General features: G+C 33.2%; 1 protein-coding gene across 1 annotated transcript; it reads right to left on the bottom strand.

Annotated features, from left to right (window-relative positions):
* Nucleotides 1-7,435: 7,435 nt before the first annotated feature.
* LOC140436985 (ran-specific GTPase-activating protein-like) lies at nt 7,436-19,999 on the bottom strand. Its single transcript, XM_072526192.1, has 4 exons — nt 19,842-19,999; nt 19,572-19,763; nt 19,281-19,515; nt 7,436-10,092 (listed from the first exon to the last, which is right to left on the bottom strand). The coding sequence occupies exons 1-4, from the start codon at nt 19,860-19,862 to the stop codon at nt 9,860-9,862; spliced, it is 681 nt and encodes a 226-aa protein (XP_072382293.1). The 5' UTR covers nt 19,863-19,999; the 3' UTR covers nt 7,436-9,859.
* Nucleotides 20,000-24,884: the final 4,885 nt, after the last annotated feature.

Here is a 24,884-nt window from a genome sequence, read left to right as displayed (position 1 = left end):
CTGGGTGTGACATTCATAGGTACAATATCTTTAATTTTTCCTTGCACAAATGCCGCCAACAACGTCATTTCCTTGGCAAACCACTCCATGCAATCTTCACCTGCGTAACTTCGGTAAAACGACAGAGATTCATCGTAAGAGCATTTTACGTAATAACCTGCACTAAAGGCTTTATGCTGCTGATACTTAATTGTTTTGCATTTTAATGGACTGTTTTTAACTTTGTTCAACATTGACTCAAAATCGGCATAGACTACAAAAGGAGTTGTTTGTTTATAAATATGATTTTTAAATTCAACATTCTGATATGATGGAAAAGAAACTTTACATTCATTAATTTTCTCACAGTATTTTGCATGATCATTTAATCTGTCAAAACTACTAAAATAATTCAAACACCTATCACATAAAAATTTTTTATTACGGTTCTTACTTAACTGCCTGGACATAAGTCGAGACATATCTTTAATCATGCAATAATGATACTTAATTTCTACAGATTCATCGTGAGCCATAGGTGCTTCGTAGTCATTCAATTTTGGAAAATATTTATCTTGTACAATCAATAAATTTACATGTTTAGTTAATTTGGTTTTGCATAGCCTTACCGGCGTTGTTACGTAAAATGTTCTCTCTTTAGCAACATTCATTTCTAACCCGTACACGTTTACAGAAATATTATTTAACTTTTCAAATTTTGAAATACCCTTTATAGTCATAGGTGTCTCTAGCCCATCGATATTTAAGACAGTCGCATAATGTGGATATGAAGATGTACGATCTGAACTGCATTTAGCTGGATAAATCGCTGAAACTATGCTCCAAAAAAAGCATGCTTCATCATCGTTTTTGATATTAATACATGCGTGCTTCTTTTGGATTTGTTCTGGTAGTCTAATGAACGACGAAGCTCCATTTCCCACTTCATATTTATTTATATTGACTTCTAAAGAAACTATTTTTTTCAAAGCCCACCCTGATCCCGTTTCTTCAAATTCCGATAGCTTAGACATTAATTTATCGATTATGTTTGTGTGAAACCATAAAACCAAGTCCGTTCCTGCGTCTATGGCTTCGTTTTTGGTATTAAAATATTTAAATTGGTTAATAGCACCTCCTTGATTTGATTTTCTAATAAATTCTCCACATAATGTCATATTACATTTTATCATATTTAATTTTTTTAAAATGTTTTTAATTCGAATTCTAAATAACTTAAAACAATCCCCGAAAAATTGCATTAAATCTTTGTGTCCTAGCAATGCAGTGTCAAGCATTCTGAAGAATTGTGGTGTTAGTATGTCCATCTCATGGACTATACTAACACCACAATTCTCCACCGTGAGAACAATAAATCTAAAAGAGAGTTCATTGAAATGTCTTATATTTTCCTTAACGATTTCTCCATTAATGTTAAGAGTGACATCAAGAATCTAAGCGATATATACCACCTGTTACTTAAATCAGATACCAAGAACAATACTATATCACAGATTACTAACTTGACTGATATATCCATTAACAACTAACATACCTTTATAATTAATTTTCATTAACAAAAAATATATAACATTCCCTTGCTTTTCTTAGATACGTCTCAATAAGATTCAATAATACATGAACAATATAATATAATTAAATAAAGAAAATCAAAATAATATTTCCCTTTACTGGGATTTAAATTCATTCGTTTTTTACCAATAAACCTTAACGACATAAAGATTCATACGAACTAATAATGAAGTTGTCAGCGCTTGCGTTCTGGCTTAAACAGAACCTCACTTTTAACTATCTAAAAATCAAAAATTTAGTTATTGCCGACAATTCAAAGAATTACCTCCTTTTAAATGTAGTTGCATTGGGTTTTTCGATTAACCTTGGGCAAGCCTTTACGTGTCAAGTTCGAAGCTACCATACATTTCAATCCTTATAAAAAACTTTTTTTGCACATAGTAACAAAAAACAACACTATGTTACTAGCAAAGTTTTTTAATATTCTAACTCTACAATTCTAAGTTACGGTAAGATCAATAATGTTTTAATAGATACTATATGGTAGCTAATTATAATTTATTCTCTTTCAGCCCTGAAGAAGCCAAATTAATTCTCTTTGGCGAAAACGTTCGGCGAAACAATTGATACACATTAGAGTATTTCTTGCAGATTTCCCCAATATTTAAGAGTTTACTATATATATATATATATATATATATATACAGTATACTCCCTCTATAACGAACACGGTTATTACGAGGTTTCGCTTATAACGAGGTATATTAGATGTCCCGTGAAATTTGAATTGAACTATAACCCTCTATAGCGAGGCAAATTTAGTTATAACGAGAGAAAATAAGATCGAGAAACGTGTTTTTTTACGTTTTAGACCCGGCCGTGGTTATAAATAAATACCCTTTTTAACTGCCCCGCAATAAACTTAACTGCCGCCCACAATAAACTTCTTTACAATAAATACAACTGTTTCACATCTTTAGAAAATATGATAGATAGAATGATACAGGACAATTTAAAGCAGCCAAAAATGACAGACTTCTGCCAATTGCAGAAGCAATTATCCTTGAAAATACGCTTTATACAGATTCACAGAATACAGATTTTTTTGTTTTAACGTATGTCATTGACAATAAAAGTAAACAACTTTTTTTCAAAAACGCCATTCAAACAATATTTATTAGCATCTTATATTGCTCCGAATGGCTTCACTATAGGAAGTTAATGTTTTAAAAAACTTAATATTCATATGTATGCACTGATTATTATTGTTGTCTGATATAACGAGATCGGTTTATAACGAGGTAATTAGTCTACCATTTCAGTTCTCGTTATAGAGGGAGTCTACCGTATATATATATATATATATATATATATATATATATATATATATATATATATATATATATATATATATATATATATATATATATATATATATATATATATATATATATATATATATATATATGAAAATTACTGAGTTCTCGGGAAGAACCGCGTTGAGAATTTAAAACTCGACGTTTCGGCACCCATTTTGGAGCCATTATCAAGAGTGATACGGTTCGGTTCGAGTTCGGGGTCTCAATCTGCCTACTCCCCTCACTCGAGACGTACCAGTATCGTGTTCTATATTGCAAGAACTGTCTCTCGGCACTGAGGTCTCAATCTGCCTACTCCCCAGTGTCGAGTGACAAACGGTCTTACCCTGTGTGGCTGCTTTTATACTCGCTGTATGCGCGGGAACGGTATGCGCTGACGTGGTCTGAACTGACGTGGCCTGAGCGGTGTGGGTGGGAGGTCGCTGAAGAAGGGGTCGCCATCCCACCCACACCGCTCAGGCCACGTCAGTTCAGACCACGTCAGCGCATACCGTTCCCGCGCATACAGCGAGTATAAAAGCAGCCACACAGGGTAAGACCGGTTGTCACTCGACACTGGGGAGTAGGCAGATTGAGACCTCAGTGCCGAGAGACAGTTCTTGCAATATAGAACACGATACTGGTACGTCTCGAGTGAGGGGAGTAGGCAGATTAAGACCCCGAACCGAACCGTATCCCTCTTGAAAATGGCTCCAAAATGGGTGCCGAAACGTCGAGTTTTAAATTCTCAACGCGGTTCTTCCCGAGAACTCAGTAATTTTCATTCATCTGACCGCGGAAACTTATCCGAATATATATATATATATATATATATATATATATATATATATATATATATATAAATGTATATATATATATATATATATATAAATATATATATATATATAAATATATATATATATATATATATATATATATATATATATATATAAATATATATAAATATATATATATATATATATATATATATATATATATATATATATATATATATATATATATATATATATATATATATATATATACAGTAGACTCCCTCTATAACGAGAACTGAAATGGCAGACTAATTACTTCGTTATAAGCCGATCTCGTTATATCAGACAACAATAATACTGTGCATACATATGAAGATGTAGTTTTCTAAAACATTAACTTCCTATAGTGAAACCATTCGGAGCAATATAAGATACTAATAAATATTGTTTGAAATGCGTTTTTGAAAAAAAGTTGTTTACTTTTATTGTCAATGAAATACATTAAAACAAAAAAGAGTTTTTTTTAATGTCAATGATATAGGTTAAAACAAAAAATCTGTATTTGCATTTTTCCAACTACATAATGTATAAAGCCCATTTTCAAGAATAACATAAACTATTGATTCTGCACTATTTAAATTGTTCAGTATTATTCTATCTATCATATTTTCTAAATATGTGAAACAGTTGTATTTATTGTAAAGAAGTTTATTGCGAGGCAGTTTAAAAAGGTATTTATTTATAGCCACAGACATCTAATGTACCTCGTTATAAGCGAAACCTCGTAATAACCGTGTTCGTTATAGAGGGAGTATACTGTATATATATGTACAGATCGGAGTCGGCAACTGGAAAATGCAAGCAAGGGACAGAACAGAAAGGCCTAGAAAGCTTGAGAAGGTCGAGGGCTGTAGCACCCAGATGATGATGATATATGATTAATTTCTTGTAAGCTCTTTCGATTGAATGGTGAAACAACCCAAAATGTTTTTTCTTGTTTTAATCTGTAAGTGTAAAATTGTGCCTTTTTCTTCTAGTTCTTTGATTACCATTTTGTAATGATCGACTAGATTAAGCTGTATTTTCACCGTACCTGGGCCTAGACTTTTTAAGACATAATTATCTTTTACTTAAAGTAATTCATGTATAGGTGTCGTGGTTCCTACATTGTATAAAGGTATAGGTGGAGGCTTTGATTTATTTCTGTATTCGACAACCTGTTCAATTTTTTCTCCGTCTTCATTGGGTAGATTTTCGAACGGATTCTATTTCGACTGGGTTTTGGAGCCAGTAGTTTTTTATTTTTGTTTGCTTGCGTGTTTTGTCGTCTTCTGGATATCTTAATCTCTTTTTCATTTGTACTGTTTGCCAGTCATTGGACTTGTTTGTTTCATTTTCAACTGGTGTTGTTAGAATTAGGATATATTTGTATTGATTGAGAGCTTTGAAAAAGGAGTGGATTTTGTAGATAGGATGTTAAAGGTGTTACAAACTGGGGAGCTATGGGTTACAAATGCTGTGTTATTAGTTCCTGTGAGTCATTCACTATGGAAGGCAACACGAAAAATGAATCGACCACAACTTTCTAATCCGCCTACCCGGGCCAGTAACGGACAATGGGCCAAAAGTAACAAAGAACAGTTTTTGCGAAATACCTGGAGGAAGTGTTCCAACCACATACTCAAAACAACAACCCCGATGCAGAAGATAATATAAAATCGTATTTAGAATCTCCATACCAACTAGAAGCACTATTGGATAAATTCACTGCCAAACAAGTTTTCAACAAAATCCAAACAGATCTGAATGCGAAAAAGTCCCCAGGGTTTGACATAATCACTGCAAGAATTCTAAAAGAACTTCCCAAGAAAGGAGTGCAATATTTAACACAGATTTTTAACGCAATCCTAAGAACTGGTTACTACCCCCTTTTGTGAAACTTACACATATCATTTTAATACCCACCAGGCAAACCTGTGGAAGAAGTTAAGTCCTATAGACCTATCAGTCTACTTTCAGTGATGTCAAAGGTTTTTGAAAAACTACTACTAGACAGATTACAGCCAATCCTCGTATAACAGCAGCTAATACCCAACCACCAGTTTGGATTTAGACAACAGCATGCTACAATTGAGCAAATTCGTCGAACCTGCAATTCCATAAACAAAGCGAGAAGAACTTAGAAGAGAAGAAATTTTGTCCTGCAGCTTTTTTGGATATCTCGCAGACTTTTGATAAAGTCTGGCACACTGGCCTGCTATACAAAATAAGACAAGTCCTTCCTCTCAACTACTTTCTAATCCTCAAGTCATATCTTTCCGACTGGCATTTCCTTGTAAAAGTGAGGGATCAGTGCACTAACTTATATCCAATTAAAGCTGGAATACCCCAGGGTAGTGTCCTTGGACCTGTTCTCTACCTACTTTACACAGCAGATCTTCCTACAAGTCAAAACATCGTCACAGCCACATACGCAGACGACACAGCAATCCTTGCGGCTCACTCAAACCCGTATACCGCCTCACAACTGCTCCAGACCAATCTCGACAAAATAAAGATTTGGTTACAAACATGGAGAATTAAAGTTAACGAAAGCAAGTCAGTACATATAACGTTCACTAATCGAAAAGGTACATGCCCAACCATCTCATTAAATAACCAAATACTACAATAAAATGATGATGTAGAATACTTAGGTATGCGCCTGGACCGCAGATTAACGTGGAAGAAACGTATATTCACGAAAAGAAAACAGTTGGGACTGAAACTCAGTAAAATGTACTGGCTAATAGGAAAAAGATCCCAACTGAATTTGTGCAATAAAATCCTAGTATACAAGTCAGTGATAAAGCCAATATGGAGCTATGGGATACAACTGTGGGGATCTGCGTCAAGATCCAATATCGACATAATGGAGAGATTCCAATCAAAGACCTATCACAAATGCACCGTGGTACATGCTCAATGAATTCATCAATCGCGATCTTCAGATCAAAACTGTAGAAGAAGAAATTGCCAGTTACTCCCAAAAATATGACAGAGGACTGCAAAACCATCCCAACATGCTAGCGAAGAACCTTATGAGACTCCAGGCAAACAGAAGGCTAAAGCGTCTTACTCCAAGCGATCTACCAACAAGATTTTAAACTTTTAAATAAAAAAATTTTTGTTTTGTTTTATTATAAACATTAGATTAGTCACAAATAATGTTGTTACTAAAATTAGGATTTAATAGGTTATTGTCACTGGAAAGTCTCCTGCAAGTCTCTTGTAATCTAATTAAACAATTTACTTATTGTAATCCTTATTACAGATTGTAAATAAATGGGATGTTCAAAAAAAAATTAGTCCCTGTATCTGAGGGTAATTAAGTTGGCTCTATTGGAGGATGATTAGAATTTGCAAATTTTTCTTGAAGCTCCGGGCCATTTAACAAAATTAACTAACTTATCGGCAAAACTTTAATCAACTTTTATACGACGTATGTTTATCGCTTTACTTGTCCGCTGTCGACACCATGTTCACTTGAAAGCATAATTAGTACTAAGAAAGATTTAGATATAAAAATGAAAGAATAACCTACCCCGTTGAATAGCGCGGTAGGCATTATTTATTGTTTTTATAGTAAACTTTATTTTAATAAATAAAAATCTATAACCTATGCTAACTGTGTTTAACGAAACTACTAAAATTGTTTTAAACTAATAAAGTAGTATTTACTGACACTGCTGTATAATATCTTTTTGGGTTAAACTACTATTACAGTATAAACAGGAAATAAAAAACATCTGATTGAAATATTGTAATAAAATCTAATATTACATTGCAAATAACTTGTCAACTACATGCAAAAATACAAAAATATAATTCTGTATGTTCTTGTCTGGGAATGCTTACCACGAAATGCACCTAACATTCGAAAACCATTCATCTTCAAGCCTCATTAACCTCACAAAATATTAAAAAAAAAATGGTGAATTAATACAATAATTATCCAACATACAATGATATATAACACACTCATGAACATCTATACTATAAATAATATAGGCATTTTAGATATATTGCAAGCTTTTTTCAAAGCTGCCAAATTGTAGTATACTTTTTTATTAATAACTTTTAACAAACATTTTATTTGCATATGTTTATGTAAATTGTAAATACAGTTTATATAATCTTTTACGTTTGATCACATCTATGTAATCCAAAAAATCCAGTTTTCCATGAAAATGAAATCAAGTTAAATATCAGATAGTATCATAATGCACAAAATTACCTAATACAATATTCTCTATTTAGTGGAGTGGATGGTGTGATAAAAAGTGAGAAAAGTCTGGTATAGGACGTAAAGATGAAATTCCACAAAAAAATCATATATATATATATATATATATATATATATATATATATATATATATATATATATATATATGTATTGCAAAGAATCAGCTCAAATTAGCATGGGAAGTACTCCACTACACTACAGGTAGAAAAGATTACTGAAACTAGAGTAAAGGTGTGAGACACACTCTAATTGTAGAGGAATTACCGCGACAGATTTTACACTAACAAGATGATAGACATAGTGGGTATCTTTAGGAATGATTCTGTATGCATGAGTGCCATTTAAATTTCAGCACACATCATATAGATATATGATGTGCAGTATCACAGTGCTATGTGGAATGTGCTATCAATCTTTGACAGTTTAATCTCATGAGTGATATCACTGGCCTAATTGCAAATGTATGAATCAATTTACTAAGACGATCTAATAAATTCTCGTCTCTGCTCAGAGATTATAGATGCAAAGTACATGTACATGTATTAGTAGAGGACATTTAAAGTTTCAAAACATTCCAGACAACAGTTAAGTATAGGCAGTTGAATTAGCGGGGGTACGTGTACTGTGAGTAAAAGGCATCGATAAAATTCTACATAAAAGGAGATTTATGACCAATCAACATTAATAGGCGCTTTTAAATATATATGCTAACTCTCACCTTCAGATACCTCTGTAAACAAATCGGCAAGTGATTTTAACTGTGGTCACGTGAAAGGGACATTTAAAGGAAACAGTTAAATTAAGATTAAATCTGAAACTGGCTGTATTACCAGAACCCAGTACCTCCCCTACTAATTGAACGTAAATCACAATATCTATGATGGTTTTTGATTTGTACTAAATGAAAACAGTACTTGTATAGTAAATTACTGTTATGTGATAAATAATTTCATATAATCGTTGAATAATAATTTATATTAAACATGCCACCCAATGCACAGCAGAATACTAATTTTTGTTCAAGACAGAATAGTTTTAAGTGAGATATTTTCAAAGCAAAAATGTAAGTAACTGGTAGTAGAACAAAGAACTAGAATATATATATATATATATATATATATATATATATATATATATATATATATATATAAATATATATAAATATATATATATATATATATATATATATATATATATATATATATATATATATTTAGTAGTAGCAAAGATGATTAGGAAGGTATAAGATGGAAAGAAAATATAGATTGTTTAAGAGTAAATAGAAACATTGAATATAAAAAAAACTAACAAAAATGGTCCTTTCTATAAATCTATACAAATGAGGGAGAAATGTAGAGTACAGAAAATATTGGTAGAAAGTGTATATGTAGATTTGTAACAAATAAAAAGGAATTCGAAGGAAAAAGTAGTCAAAAAAAGGTTCTATAAAATAATGTATATTATCCTTTTAATTAAAGAAATCATAATTTTATCTCTAGGGTTTCTAAAGCCCCCAGAAAGAATTACCATAATCTGTAGTAAAATATTTTTGTAATTTCTAGTACATAGTTACTCCTGTAAGAATTTTTAAAAAACTTAAAAACATACACCATTATTTATTTATAACATCTGAAATTGTAAATCTGAGATATTCTAGATACATTACATAATACCTTTAAAATAATTGCTATGAACACTATTAGTTTTACTTTAAAAACTTTATCACATTGTTAAATAGTTTCATAATTGTTGAATATTCAATATAAAAACATGAGCATACGAAACTAACTAGGAATATAATCTATCCTATATCTATGATTACATAAAAGAGCACTTAGTATGTTATGAGTTACTTTAGAATCAAGAAACTAGATAGATATTTTTAAGTAATGGATTAAATATAATCTAAAATGCCCATATTTTACACTTTACTTCTCATCTGCTTTCGCTACATCCAATTCACTGATTTTTTTAGTCAAGTCCACACATTCTTTTTCATCAGATTCATCCTTTTTGCTTTCATCAACACTATTTTCTAAAGAAGAGTTGTGTTCCTCTGACACGTCTTCATTTTCTTTATTGTTTTGGTCATTGTATAATTCACATTCTGTAGACACAATCTTTTTTGCTTCTTCAAACTTTTCCTTGAATAGATTTGCATCTAAAAAAAATTGAAAGGTCAATTTGGGTTCTTAATTAATGAGCAGAAATAAAACAATACTGTAAAATACAAATATGAAAGTTTTAGAGATACCTATAATTTGTAAAGTAACGACAAATTTGTGAGTGTTTGTACATCAATATGCACAAGCAAAAAATGTTATTGGGATAATTATCTAATATACATATCCTGGTAATAGGTGTATCTGTTTAGTTTTAGAATACATATTAATATTACTGCCCTTGTTCTGTATTTTAATACTTAAATACTTAAAAATTGGAAATGCTTTGCTTTGACACTTTGTTCTCTAAATTAAAAGACTGCTTCTATATGTATGCTTAATCATACAATTAATCACAGACTAAAATGCCTCAAAAGGTTGTTTCTTCCTTCCATTCGTTAGCATATTTGTTGCTTCATTATACAGTTAGTTCGACATGTCTATTTGTCTTTGACTGTTCACCAAAATGGGCAATATATCTAAAGTAGTTCAAGAATTGCTCATCTTTCTAGCTCTTTCATTGCTCATAGCTTCTTAACTATATTCCTAATTTAAGAATTCTTCTATTACTCTTGCTCCTAATTTTTATGGTACTTCTTCTTTTTTGTGTGCCATGACTGGATTTAATTTTGCCAAATTAGATCAAGCCTCAATTCATGTAATATTACCTATATTGCCATATTTCAAATCTGACAAGACAAGGTAGGATTAATCAGGTTTTATTGGAAAAGCACTGATATAACTTACATTTAATCGGATCATAGTTCACTTTGTAAAGATACCCAAAAAATATTAACTGATATTCTATTAACTTCAATCCTGTTTTTAGATGTTATATGTTTTTAGATCATGTGTTGATCTAAGTAAATAAAACTATAAAAAATCATTTAATGGCATTATAAGTCTTAAAAAAAACTAAAACAAAATGCTTTTCTTAATTTTCATTAAAGTTAGGTTACAAATATGTTAACTGGCGACAAAGTCTGGATAGGATGGTGCATTAATGTAGATCTGACCCAACAGAGCAGCACAGTCAATGCCACCACTAAGCAAAACATTTATGTTGCACTCTTTCTATCATATCTTTATGTGTTTGGTAGTATGGCTACCATATAACTGAACCATGTTCCAACACTCACCTAACCAATGCACAATAAACCCATCTTATAGTGTCAATGGAAAATAACTTACAATTTCTGAATAAAAAACCCAACATTCTAAATTCTTTCAGAGAAATTGTATTAATATGGTCAACAAAAGTTAGTTTTTCATCAAAAATTATACCAATGTCCTTTACTTGGATACATATTAAATTCTGGTCATTTATTGTATAATTTGTATCAATTCTGTAAGCACTTCTAGCAGCATTTATTTACATTTAATAAATGCTTATTTACACTACTCCAATAAACGATCGGTTGTCGATTATGCAAACTTTTATTCTATTATGCGATATGGGGTAATCTTCTGGGGTGCTGCAGTAGATAGCTCAACTGTCTTTATAGCCCAAAAAAAGGCAGTCCGTGTGATCTTAGGATTGAAGGCAGGAGAATCCTGTAGAGGCCGATTCAAATCACTCAATATACTCACTTTCTCAGCCATCTATATATTTGAATGTATTATGTTCCTTTTTAAAAATTTTTCTTTGTATTGTCACCTGCTTCCCAATCATGAATATAATACAAGAAGCCTTAATTTGAATTTGCCACTTCACAGATTGTCTATAACAGAGAGAAGTCCTTTGTATGCGTGTGTTAAATTTTATAATAGTCTACCATCTGACATTCAACAGGAAACGCACTATAGAGCTTTTAAAAGAAAGGTTTTTCAACACCTAGTTGACATTGAGCCCTACACTGTGGCGGAGTACCTGGCCTATCCTTCTCCTTGATCAGCATATTTAATTTGTAATGTTAATATATTTTAAATGTGTAATGTCAATATATATATATATATATATATATATATATATATATATATATTTTAATCTGTAATGAATAATGTGACGTTATTTGCTCAATTATGTTTAAAAATTTATGCAAATAAAAATTTACTCTACTCTAAAAAAAAAAACGATCTAAATCAGCTTGCAAGAGAATCTGGTTGGATACACAATTAAGAATGTCTCCAGAATTTAAGATCATCAGAAAATTTCACACAGCAGTTATTTAGTAAGCAGGTTACGATGTCAGCTATAAATCAGTCAGCAATGACCACTCTGTGGAACTCCAGATGTTCCTACGATAGAATCCGAAAAACAATTAACACCTTTAACTCTTTTAGAACTTTTAAACCAACAAACCATTTGAAAACGTGAAAACCAGATGGCTCTATTTTTTTTAAACAGTATTTTATGTTTACTCTATTGAATGCCTTCAAAAAATCTGTGTATATGGAATCTATTTGTTTGCAATTCTCCACATCTGAAAATATCCAACTGATAGGTTACCAGATTAGTAACTGTAGAATTATTCTTACTAAAACCATGTTGTTGTTCTGGAAGAAGATTCTTACACATCTATGATAATTGTTGACTTACCAAGCAGTCAAATAACTTAGGTATGGCTGAGAGATACTTCTCAATGTTCTCTTTAATACCATTTTTGAAAACAGGTACAATAAAGCTCTCCATCCAGGTATCCAGAAACATTACTGTTTTTAATAATCTATTAAGAAGAAACAAGGGCGACACTATTGAACATACACACTATTTAAGAAAAATAGTAGGCAGTAAATCTGAGCCCAATGCTAAATTATTAGGAAGTTTAAGAATTTCATTAAATATATCAGTTCTAAATATTTCATTGCAGGTAATATTATTATTGACATTTTCATTCACAACTTCAAAGTCAACAGTATCTTCATTCCCAACATAAACTGTCTGGAGAATACCTTAAATAAATTTGCAATATCCTCACAATTAGAAGCTGAATGGTTACCATAAAATAGTGAACTTAGTAATCTATAACTAGACCGGCGGTTCTCAACCTTTTTTACTCAGCGACGCACTAACGTACTCCTTACAGATTCGCGACACCCTTATATGTACAAATTTTTGCCAGTGGTAGGTAAGTACAGATGAATATATTAAACATATTATTTTTTCGTAAGTTTGTAAGAACATAACAAGCAAAAAACAAAACAGAAAGAATACATAAAATTAGTGTGAAACTTGACCCTGATGACTTTTGCAAGGTATATCTATCCGAGGACGAATTTTAGACAGACACACTCTCATCTCGCTGTCCACATCAAATAGTCGAAACCGGTAGCTAGATTTTATATTTTTCATAGTAGAAAATGCAGATTCACATAAGTACGATGTCGAAAACGGCAGTAAAAGGGATACTGCTTTGTTTGCTAATTCTGGATATTCATTCTTAACTGATATCCAAAAAACATCCGGAGCTACTTCTCTAAATTTTGATTTTAACACTGTATCAGAATACACTTCAATAAGTTGTTCCTTTTCAGAATAGGTTATTTCTGCCTTGCTTACGTTGTTCTCGCCAAATGCAATCAACCATTCACAGTTAGCACTCAAAACAGATGGAAAGTATTTAGTTATCCCTTCTTGCAACTTACATAAGTGCTCTTTCACTTTCATGCTCTTCTTTAGTAAAGTCTGTTCTTCAGATTTCAAATTGATTAAAGTTATAGAGGTTTCGGGAAAAGCAGTCAAATCCTTTTTTTCTATAACTGAGTTACAAAATGTAAGTTTTTTGTAGAATGCACTCATTTTATCAGTTGATGATATTATGGTTTCTATTTGTCCTTGGATAGTTGCATTCAAAGAATTTAGCTTATTAAAAATGTCAGAAAGGTAAGCCAACTTAGCACAATAAAGGTTTTTAAGATTTTTACAAAATCCACTTTAGCCATCTTCTGTTTTAAAAAGTTCGAGTAGTTCGTCTTTAAGTTCTAAAACTCTGTTTAGTATTTTTCCTTTCAAAAGCCAACGAATTTTACTATGAAATAACAAGACTTTAGGATCTGAGCCCATGTCTTTACAAAGTTTCTCAAACACCCTTGATTTCACCGTACTAGTTTTGATATAGTTGATCATAGAAACAACATTATGAATAACTTCACCCAGTTGGCTTCCATCCGTAGTTTTTACTACCAGAGCTTCTCGATGTAAAAAGAAATGAGTAATTATTATCAACTCATTTTTCTTTAGTGCGAAACTTAAAAATCCTTTGACATTTCCAGTCATTGCAGCAGCACTATCTGTACATATCGCAATACAATCTGTCCACTTAAGTCCGTGACCATGAAAGAAGGTGTCAACAGTAGAAAATATATCAGTTCCAGTGGTTGTTGTTTCCAATTCACGACAGAATAGGAAGTGTTCAATAATTTCCAGTCCATACACAAATCTTACAAAAGATATCAATTAGGCCTTTCCCGAAATGTCCATGCTTTCGTCCAGTTGTAAAGCAAATTGTGTATTTGCCAATACCGCCCTAACATTACTTTGAATATCGATTGACATATCTAATATACGTCAATGGACTGTGTCATTTGATAAAGGTACCTTTGATATTTGTTCAACAGCTTCCGGGTCTAATATTGTAGCAACTAATTTTTACATGCCGTTAACATAAGCTCTTCACCAATAGTATCGGCTTTCTGTTTTTTGGCAATCAATTCAGAAATTTTATATGATGCTAAAAGTGCCTTATCTGGGAGTTTTATTCATTTTTCCATTATAACTGAGGATGATTGAATGGAACAACATAGACGTTGAAAATACTCTCAAGGTTTTTGGGAAACGCTTTGATGATTTTATTCCAAATGCAAAGTATAAAGCAAAAATTGGTTAATCGGATCGCGTCGGCGAACGTCACGTGTTGCTCAGTCTTAAAGATAAGAAACAAGATCTCTCGCTTTGCGCAACTATTCATACCGCAAGTTATTTTTTTTTTTTTTTTTTTATTTATTTCAACGGTAGAACCATTTACAATAAAATACAACAAATGGTAAAAAGTAAAGATCATGTACACAATCAAACAATATAGAATTTTAGAACAATATAGAACAATAAGAAACATCAAACAATAACAAAGAAACAAGTAAACAGTTAAAATTTGTACACAAAAACAGTATATCAAATCACAAAAGTTAAAAAATATATATATAAAAAAATATCACATATCTAGATTGATAATTACATTCTCAAGTTGCCTTTTGAAAGCGTTAATGTTTGTACAGAAAGGATCCAATAGGAGGTCATTGCAAGAGCTCAGCATTCTCGACAAGGGAAAATGACGAGCATAATCAGTCCTATGAAAAGGAATATAAAAGAGTGCAGTGTGTCGAGTTCTATGTATTGTGTTTAAGTGTACATTGGCTAATAACGAAGGACAATTAACAAAGTTGTTTATAATTTTAGACAAAAATACCATATCAGCTCTCAACCCGCGGTTCTTCAATGTAGTAATGTTAAATTGAGACATTATTATAGAATAATCTATGAAATAATTATCAGTATTTTTTATATTAATATGTGCTTTAAAAGCTAAAGATCTTAGAAACTTCCTCTGTACGCTCTCCAATCCATCAATGTATACTTGATGAAATGGGGACCAAACAACAGAGCAGTATTCAAGACCCGAGCGTACCAGAGAGCAATACAATAATTTAAATACAATAGGTGAGAGATCATGACTGTTACGATAAATAAAACCAAGATTACGAAATCCTGTTTCCTTAATTTTAAGAAAATGGCTTCTAAATGTCAATGCACAATCCAATAATACACCCAAATCTCTTATCTCAGTAACTGAATCCAAGAGTACATCATTAAGAACATATCTATTAGCTATTAGATTATTTATACGACCAAATGAAATACAAGAACATTTAGTTGGATTTAAGCTTAAACCATTTTGTTTTGACCATAAAAATATATTATTTACATCATCTTGCAGGAGATCTCTATCCGATTTATTATGTATACAACGAAATAGCTTAAGATCATCAGCAAATAGCAGGAAGTGTGAGTTTTTGATAGCCATACCAATATCGTTAATGAACAAGTTAAAAACAAAGGACCACAGTGAGACCCTTGTGGTACACCAGAATAACAATGGAATTCTTTTGAAATATAATTGTTAATCCGTACTTGCTGTGTACGTCCCATCAGAAAACTTTTAATCCAATTAACAATGAGGTCACCAAAGCCAGATGCATGAAGTTTGTGGACCAAAAGATTATGATTAACCTGGTCAAAGGCCTTTGAGAAATCAGTGTAAACGCTGTTGACCTGAATTTTATTCTCAAATGCACCTAATTGACAAGGTTTGTTACTGTTGACTTCCCGTTAGAAAATCCATGTTGTTCATCAATAATTATGTTTCTGCAAGCCCAGGTGAGATTTATCGATACCAATTTATCAAGAAGTTTCGGGATTGCTGATTGAATAGTTATACCTCTATAGTTGTTAACACACTCGCGATTGCCAGATTTATAGATGGGTGTAAGAAAACTATTTTTCCAATATTGTGGAAATACAGATGATGATAATGATAAATTGAAAATTTGTTGTAAAGGTTTACAAAGGGAAAAAATACAGTTCTTAATAAGGGCTGCAGGTATACCATCAGGTCCCGAAGAATATGTAGTTTTTAAACTCATAATCCCCTCGAAAACATCAGTCACACTAAACTTCAGAATCTGACAATCCACACTATAGTCCAATTTAAAATTAGGTACATTATACTCACCATCATTATATGTACCTGAAAAATAACTGGCAAAAAGATTAACTATTTCATCACCATTCTGAGCTATTACATCCCCACCTTTATTAGACATTACATTAGGATAAGCACTAGACCCACGTGTAGTACTAACATACCTCCAAAAAGAGTGGGGATTACTTGAAAGATTCGCTTGAATATTCTCTAAATAGTTCTTATAACATACTGCTTGTAATGATTTACATCTTTCCCTTAACATCGAAAACTCCTCATATGAGTTGCCTGAAGCTTTAAAATTCCTGTGAGCTATTTTTTTCTGTATGACGAGCTCAATTAATTCTCGCGAAAACCAAACTGGAAAGTTTAATGATTTAAACCGTTTGATGGGAACAAACATATTGATGGCATCATATAAAATATGGTAAAAATTTTCTAAGCAGCAATTTACATCTGATTCATCTAATACCTTGTTCCAAGGAATTGAAGCTAAATATTCATTTAAAACTTGATAATTACATTTTTTAAAATCATGATAGAAGACATCATATTTAAGAAACAAATTTAAATTGGCTGCATGTAACAATATAGTATAAGCTGAATGATGTTGCGAAGTATTCAATAGAATATCAGTTGAAATCGACACAACTGCATCCCTCTGAGTACAGAAAACTAGATCTAAAAATTTATTATTAAGGTTAGGCAAAGCATTAACTTGTGACATATTTTGAAAATTGTAGCAAGTACAAATAATATTTGCTGGAGAGTGATGCAGACACTCAACTGTAACACCATTACTAAGATTATCCCAGGATGCTTCAGGTAGGTTGTAGTCACCACAAATACAGAATTCACAATCACTGAATCTATCCGCTAAGTCCAACATACAGGTGGAATGCTCCTCATATACTGACCCAGATGAACGTGGAGGAAAGTACACTGCACCAATGACTAACTTTTTTGTGCCACACATTACCTGTATAAAAACGTATTCCACAGAGGAATCCATAGGCCTAACCAACATTGAATTAAGGCTCTTATGGACAGCAATAAGAACACCACCACCACGAGTCTTTGAACTAGTTTGAGGATCCCTGTCATGTCTATACACATTAAAGTCACTCAATCCCAATTCAGCATCTAAGATTCTAGGTGTAAGCCATGTTTCAATAATAATAATAACATCATAACTAGAGAGACTCACAGCATGTCTGAAATTCTGAAGTTTAGTGCACATACCGCCAACATTCTGAAAATATAAGCTCAATGATCGTTTTTTGAATTATTGGATTTACTGACAATGATTTTGGGAACCCCATTAAAGTACTTGATCTTCAAATCATTCTCACCCTGTGTTTTTCTGAATTCTAACTCCTGATAAACGGCCTTTATTTTCTCACGCTGTAAAGGGGTAAGATCAGCTCCAATGCGCAAATTAGAACCCATTAAAGATCTATGTTGTTTTAAACATGAGATAACTATTGCTGAATCATTAAATGCGACTTTAAGATGTCTTGGTTTATCAGTTAGTCGACCAAGGCGAAAAGCTTTAAAGGTGTTGTTCGTTACACCTATTTTATTGAGAATTCCTTGGACCTCATTTCTATCGTGTTCAGCACGGATGTTAGATTCACTGGAATGATTTTCAGGTACATTATATATAATAATATTTTTGGCTCTCCGGGTTCTGTCCTGTATTTCCCCAAAAACTGCATGGGTACCTTTGACATCTGCACAATTTTGAATGTTATCATTTCCAGCATTACTTACTGACTGGTTGCTAGTGGTAGATTCTTTGATAATCCTAAGAATTTTAAAATCAGAGAGGAAACAATTATGGATTGGCACATTATTGATTAGTATAACGTGATATATACTTAATAGTTAAAAAAATAGTTGAATGCATGATTGGTATATTAGAACAAGTAAAAAAATATAAATAAAAATATCGTATTTGTAAATTACAGGCTGACAGGTGAATAAAAAATATTCACTATGAGTGGTCTAGCTATCTTCATATATCATATGTGTGTGATCTACCACACTAATATAGGGAGAGTAATAACCACTGGAGGTGGGAGGTGCATTTATTATGCTAGGTGCTAAAGAGAGATATATAGATCACTGATTGAGTGCTCTGTATTTCAATATTTTGCTCACTATGTCTAATCTATGGGTTTCAAAGTTTCAACTGCTTTCATTTTGACAACTGCCAATTTTTGAACCTAAGCAAATTAATTTATAAATTCTATACAAAAACTTGGTTACACGATAAGCTTTAGATCTCTATTCTTTTTGTATAAAATAGATTTCATTTGTGATACCCAGTTCTTTGTTTTATAAGACTATTTTTGTACAGTAGTTCAGAGTTTTGATGTTGTTAATTGCTTTAATAATTCCTCTTCACAGTTAAGTGATTCCTTCTTGTGAGTACTGATACTTTTATTAAAAAAAAGCAAAATTTTATGTACAAATAATATACTTACTGTCTACTGTACCAAATTTAATAGCTAAACATTCAGACTTAGGTTTCTCATCTGCAAAATCTACCATGACAGTATAAACAAAAGCTTTATCACTACCCTTGCTGGGTTTCAGCTCCATCCATGGAGTTATGAAATGATTAGCACAAACTTTCAAAGTCTTATCTCGCCTCATGACTACTCTTACGGAATGAGTTTCATTGTGTCTTAAAAGCTTTAATTCTCCAGTACCTCTTTCCTAAAAAGTATATTGTTTTATTTAAAACCCAAAGAATTAGTAAAATAACACTGTACCTTCCATTCAGCAGAAGAGGGCTCGGAAGAATCATAGCGGTATAATTTAGCTCTTATTTTTAATATTTCACTTTCGTTCTCTTCATTTGTAGATATTTCAACCTCCGGTAACGAAATTATTGGTTTAAACTGAGGGTCATATTCTGTATCACTGCTTTCGCTTTCTTTTCGTTCATTTTCTAAGCTTTTATCCTAAAAAAGTCGCATAAATTTGAAGGTTAGAACCATGCCGCTAATGAAATTGTGACACTTAGCTATTTATCGACTTACCAAAGATTTGGTTTCACTCATTTTGCTGCTTTTACAATGATGTCTGAAAAAATATAGATTAATTTTAATTTAATTTCTAATTTCAATATAACGAATTTCTTTGATTTAGAACATTGACATTGACAAAATCAAATTTGCAAATGACATATTCATTGGCCAAGTGACCAACATTACCAGTGACACCAACAGATGACATATATATTCAAATTTTATTGAAATTAATTTCAGAATTTCACTTGTTTTCAGGTATCTTCTTGTACTATCATAGTTTCTGACCTCGTTTCAGCGATATATATGTCATGATAGGCCTAACTAGAGATTTGCGCATTTTCCCTTGTAAGCTGTTCTTCTGGCTTTTTCCACTTATTTTCTGACTTCTTCTTTGTTATTGTTATCATTTGATAAATTTATTTCAAGGTACTTAATTTTCTCTAAAATCCCCAGTTTGAACCTTATTAGTTCTTTTGATATTCTTCTTCTTCTTAGCCTTCTGTCGTCCATGTTTGGACATAGGCCTCTCCCAACTCCTTCCACCGGTCTCTATCCTGAGCAACATATTTCCAATTTGTTCCGGCTATTCTTTTAATATCATCAACCCATTTCATCTGTGGTCTTCCTCTTGGTCGTTTACTTTCGTAAGGTCTATTATTCTATTATTATTATCCAGATTTAGCCATACGGCTCACACTCCCTCTAAGGGGAAAATTCACTCATCCCAGATACCTACGGTATCAAAAGGATTGAGCTCTGGTGGGACTCTTTCCATGTTATCGAGTCCTAGGTGACTTGGTATGTCGGTGTATCTCCCAAAAATTTTCGTACGCATCTGGACGTCGAAAGTAACACAGCTTTCTGCATAATCTTATATAGATGTTCGTTTAGACCCAGCTTTTTTATGTTTTCTAGGAGGCTCTTCGGGATGACTCCAGTGGTAGAAAGAATAATGGGTATCGTCTCGGTACTTTCCATTCTCCATTGTCTCCTGATTTGTATTTCTAGATCTCTGTACTTGGCGATCTTTTCGTTGTATTTAACACGTAAATTATTGGTGTTGGGTATCGCCACATCAATAAGTGTTGTTTGCCTAGTAATTTTATTAACTAGTATGAGATCGGGTCTATTATGGGCCACTGGTTGGTCTGTAAGCACAGTGCGGTCCCAGTATAGCTTGTAGTTGTCATTTTCAAGCATTCTATCAGGGACGTATTGATAATAAGGAAGATGGTCGGTTTGGAGAAGTCCCAGTTTGTCAGCTAGTTCTTGGTGGATAATCTTTCCTACTGAGTCATGGCGTTCTTTATAATCAGTACCGACAAATACCTGGCAGCCGCCGGTAAGATGTTGGATGGTTTCTTGGGCTTGGCATCCATATCGGCATTTGTCATTTTGGGCTTGAGGATCTTTAACAATATATTTCAGGTAATTTTTAGTTGGAATAACCTGATCCTGAATGGCAAGTAGGAAACCCTCAGTCTCGGGAAACATCTTTCCTGATGTCAACCAATAGTTCGACGCTGTATTGTCGACATATTCTTGGCTGATCTCATTGAGATGTCGCCCATGCAGAGGTTTACTCATCCAGGTGCGCATTTTGTCTTGTTTAGTCAGGTGGTTTATGCGCATTTCTTGTTCCCTCAGTTTAAGCGGCGTCGTATCATCTACTGCGCAAATTGCTCGATGTAAAGTAGATGTCTCAGCCTGTACCTGAAAATAAGTTCTTAAATTAGCAATTTGTTTATCCAATTGCTCACCTATATCCATAAGTCCTCTTCCCCCTTGATACCGCGGTAATGTTGTTCTTTCTACTGCACTGCGTGGGTGATGTTTTTGCGCCTTTGTGAGAAGTGTTCTTACTTTCCGCTGAAGACCCTCTATATCTGTTTTTGACCACTTTATAATACCAAATGAGTAGCTCAGCGCGGAACAGGCGTACGTATTTAATGCCTTAAACAAATTTTTACTATTAAGATATGACCGATTTAGTTGTCTTACTCTTCGTACGAACTCCGAAGTTAGTTCAGTTTTCATTTGTTTATGGTCAATTTTCCGCGCTTGTTTTACTCCGAGATATTTGTACATATCATTTTCACCCATTGCCTCGATGTTTTGGCCATCTTGCATATCGAAACCTCCGGGCTGAATCTTTCCTCTGACTATATTTAGTATACGGCACTTGTCTAGTCCAAAATTCATACTGATATCATTTGAGAAATTTTCTACAGTTTTTAGCATCTCATCTAGGTGGTTTCGAGTGGAAGCCATTAATTTTAAATCATCCATATACAACAGATGATTAAGCTTCGCTACAACAGTGTTGTTATTTTTGATGCTAAAACCTGAGTCAGTAGAGTTCAGCAGCTGAGATAGTGGGTTCATTGCTAGGCAGAACCAAAGTGGACTCAACGAGTCCCCCTGGAAAAGCCCCCGGTTAATAGGGATATTTTCAGTTTCGATATTAATTTCACCCGGTATTTGGAGGTGAATTTTAGTCTTCCACTCTGCCATTATATTCTTCAAAAAGGTCACGAGATTATCATCGACTTTATATATTTTCAATATATCTATAAGCCATTCATGCGGCACTGAATCAAAAGCCTTCTTGTAGTCAATGAAGGCAGTAAAAAGGTTTCTTTTTTTGGTGTATGCCTGGTTAGAAATGACTGAGTCGATAATAAGTTGTTCTTTGCAGCCCATGGAGCCCTTAGCGCATCCTTTCTGTTGAGGCTCTATGATATTGTTCAGAGCACAATGTTGGTAGATACGCCGGGCCACACAGGATGTGACCAATTTGTACAAAGTTGGAAGACAAGTAATTGGGCGGTACTTTGCTGGATCTTGGGTATTACTTTGATCCTTCGGTATTAGATAAGTGGTTCCCTGAGTAAGAAATGATGGTATTTCCTGTGAATTAGAAATAATATTATTAATAAATACTGTTAAAAGCTCATGAACACTCCAAAACTTCTTTAGCCAGAAGTTTTGAACTCCGTCTGGTCCAGGAGATTTCCAGTTATGAAGCTCTTTGATAATGTTCGAGACTTCTTCAGTGGTGAAAGGTTCATAAGGAATATTACTGTAGTGTTGACAGTTGTTCGTCGTCTGTTCAATCCATCCAGCATTGTTATTATGAGTAGCTGGCGTCGAAAGTTGGTTTCCCCAAAACTCATGAATTTCTTCTTGGCTTGGGTGGGATTTATTATTTGCATTTTCTACAGTGGAATTAAGTTTCCTATAGAAAGCCTTCTCTGCTTGCTCAAAAAGTATGTTGTCGCATTTCCGGTGGTTACTAACATTGTACCTCCTCAGGCGGCCTGAGTAAACAGATAGTTTTTGTTTTAATGTGTCCAGGCATTGTTGAGGTGTGTTGTTTTCTGGATCATGTCGTGAGTGTCTTAGAGTGTTAAACAATATTTCTTCAGCTCTTTTGATGATTTTTCTACTTCTTACTCCTCTTATGTATTCTGTTATTTGTCCAATGTCCCTACGCAGTAATTCAATCTTCCCCAGCAGTCGTTTTTCCCAGGGTGCTATTCTGTTACCAGTCCTTCCGATGTTGGTACCCCGTCGTGTTCTGATCTTAATGCCCATAACATTAGCAATTGCTGTTGCCGCACAGTAAATCAGCATATGCAAATATTCTAATGTGTGGGCTTCTGTGATATAATTGGGTAGGACTTCAGTATTCACAATTTGTAACAGCGCTCCTAGTTTCTTAGAAGAGTTTATTTTTGGTAGCGGTGGTCTGCTAAGTGGGTTTGTTCCACTAAACTCTTGTACAGCGCGTGCCATCTCGTTTACCAGACTATCGTGCAACTCGTTATTGTCCTGCTGTGTATTATTAGGTTGAGTTTCTTGTACGAGAAGCTCAGGAATCTGCTCGTTGGGGACTTCATTAGGGACTTGGTCTGCAACTTGCTCTTGGTTATGGATCTCCTGTTCAATTTCGCTTCTGATGATGTCGCGTCTAGTCTCTGGGATAAGATTGTTTCTTAAAATTACCCGGTATTGGTCTGCTACTCTTTGTTCAGATACTTGAATTTCTGGGTATTCCCTGCAAAATTCGGCATACAGTTGTTGTCGATAGCCGATCGTTTCTTGACCGAGGCTTGTCACCTTATAATAAAAGCGCAAAATATTTTCGTTTATGGACACAGTCCATTTCATGCGCTGCCTCGGTCGTCCCGCTTGAGTGAGCGCCGGCTGATGTTCCAGCGCAGCACCTTCAGCGGTTATTATTATTATTATTATTGTATTATTATAGTGTATTATTCCCACGTTGGTCTTTTTGTCTAGCAGTGTGGCCCGCGAAGCTCCATTTAAGTTTGGCTTTTGATATTACTAGAATACATATTTGTGTTTTGTCTTCACGTTGAAATTATGTAGCATTCTTTGTAAATCGTCTTCATTCTTCGCGATCAGGTATTCGTAAGCTGCTTAACATGTTTTTTTTAATTAATGGGAAAATCTCAGTAGGGGATGTTTTTTTTATTTTCTCTTGATGTTTGTGCTCAAACATTAACTTCAGTTTTGTTTTCTTACGTAACTATTTTGTATCAGTTTTATGATATTGAATGGTACTTGTCCATTATATTAGTAGATGCAAAGAATATAGACGCATATTCTGTCAATATTCTTTGGTACCCGATGGTGACACTCTGTCAAATATTGTTATATTTTATAGATTTCTTAACTATTTGCACGTCGTCCATATCTTCTTCCTGTGTTATCCTTTGCTGTTCTATCTTTTGTTCTAGTCTGGACTGACATTTTTGATGCGTTATCATATAGTTGTACTATGTCGAATTTTTTTTATATATATATTGGTGGTGTGTTTTGATATTGCTTCACAATCAAATTTTTTTACTCATAAATAAATTATGCTCACTTCCTATATTAGCTGAAGTTAGGCATCGCACATCTAATACTTGTTTATAGTTTATTATTCTACTTGTATTTAAGTATTTTATTCTATTATTTCCATTTTAATTACGTACCTATATCTTCATATTTTTGTTTTGTTCTTGATATTACATTATTGCATTC

This window comes from Diabrotica undecimpunctata, chromosome 3, assembly GCF_040954645.1.
Source record: "Diabrotica undecimpunctata isolate CICGRU chromosome 3, icDiaUnde3, whole genome shotgun sequence".
Classification (NCBI taxonomy): Eukaryota; Metazoa; Arthropoda; class Insecta; order Coleoptera; family Chrysomelidae; genus Diabrotica; species Diabrotica undecimpunctata.
Note: the sequence above shows the minus strand (reverse complement) of the source record. Positions and strands in the feature narration are given on the sequence as shown.

What these genes read in the sequence shown, in the direction of transcription:
- LOC140436985 (XM_072526192.1), bottom strand. Translation starts at nt 19,862, where the DNA reads ATGAGTGAAACCAAATCTTTG. An exon ending in TGAGTGAAACCAAATCTTTG is followed by an intron (nt 19,764 to 19,841) that starts GTAAGTCGATAA and finishes CGACTTTTTTAG; the next exon opens with GATAAAAGCTTAGAAAATGA. An exon ending in TAAATTTGGTACAGTAGACA is followed by an intron (nt 10,093 to 19,280) that starts GTAAGTATATTA and finishes AATTTTTTTTAG; the next exon opens with ATGCAAATCTATTCAAGGAA.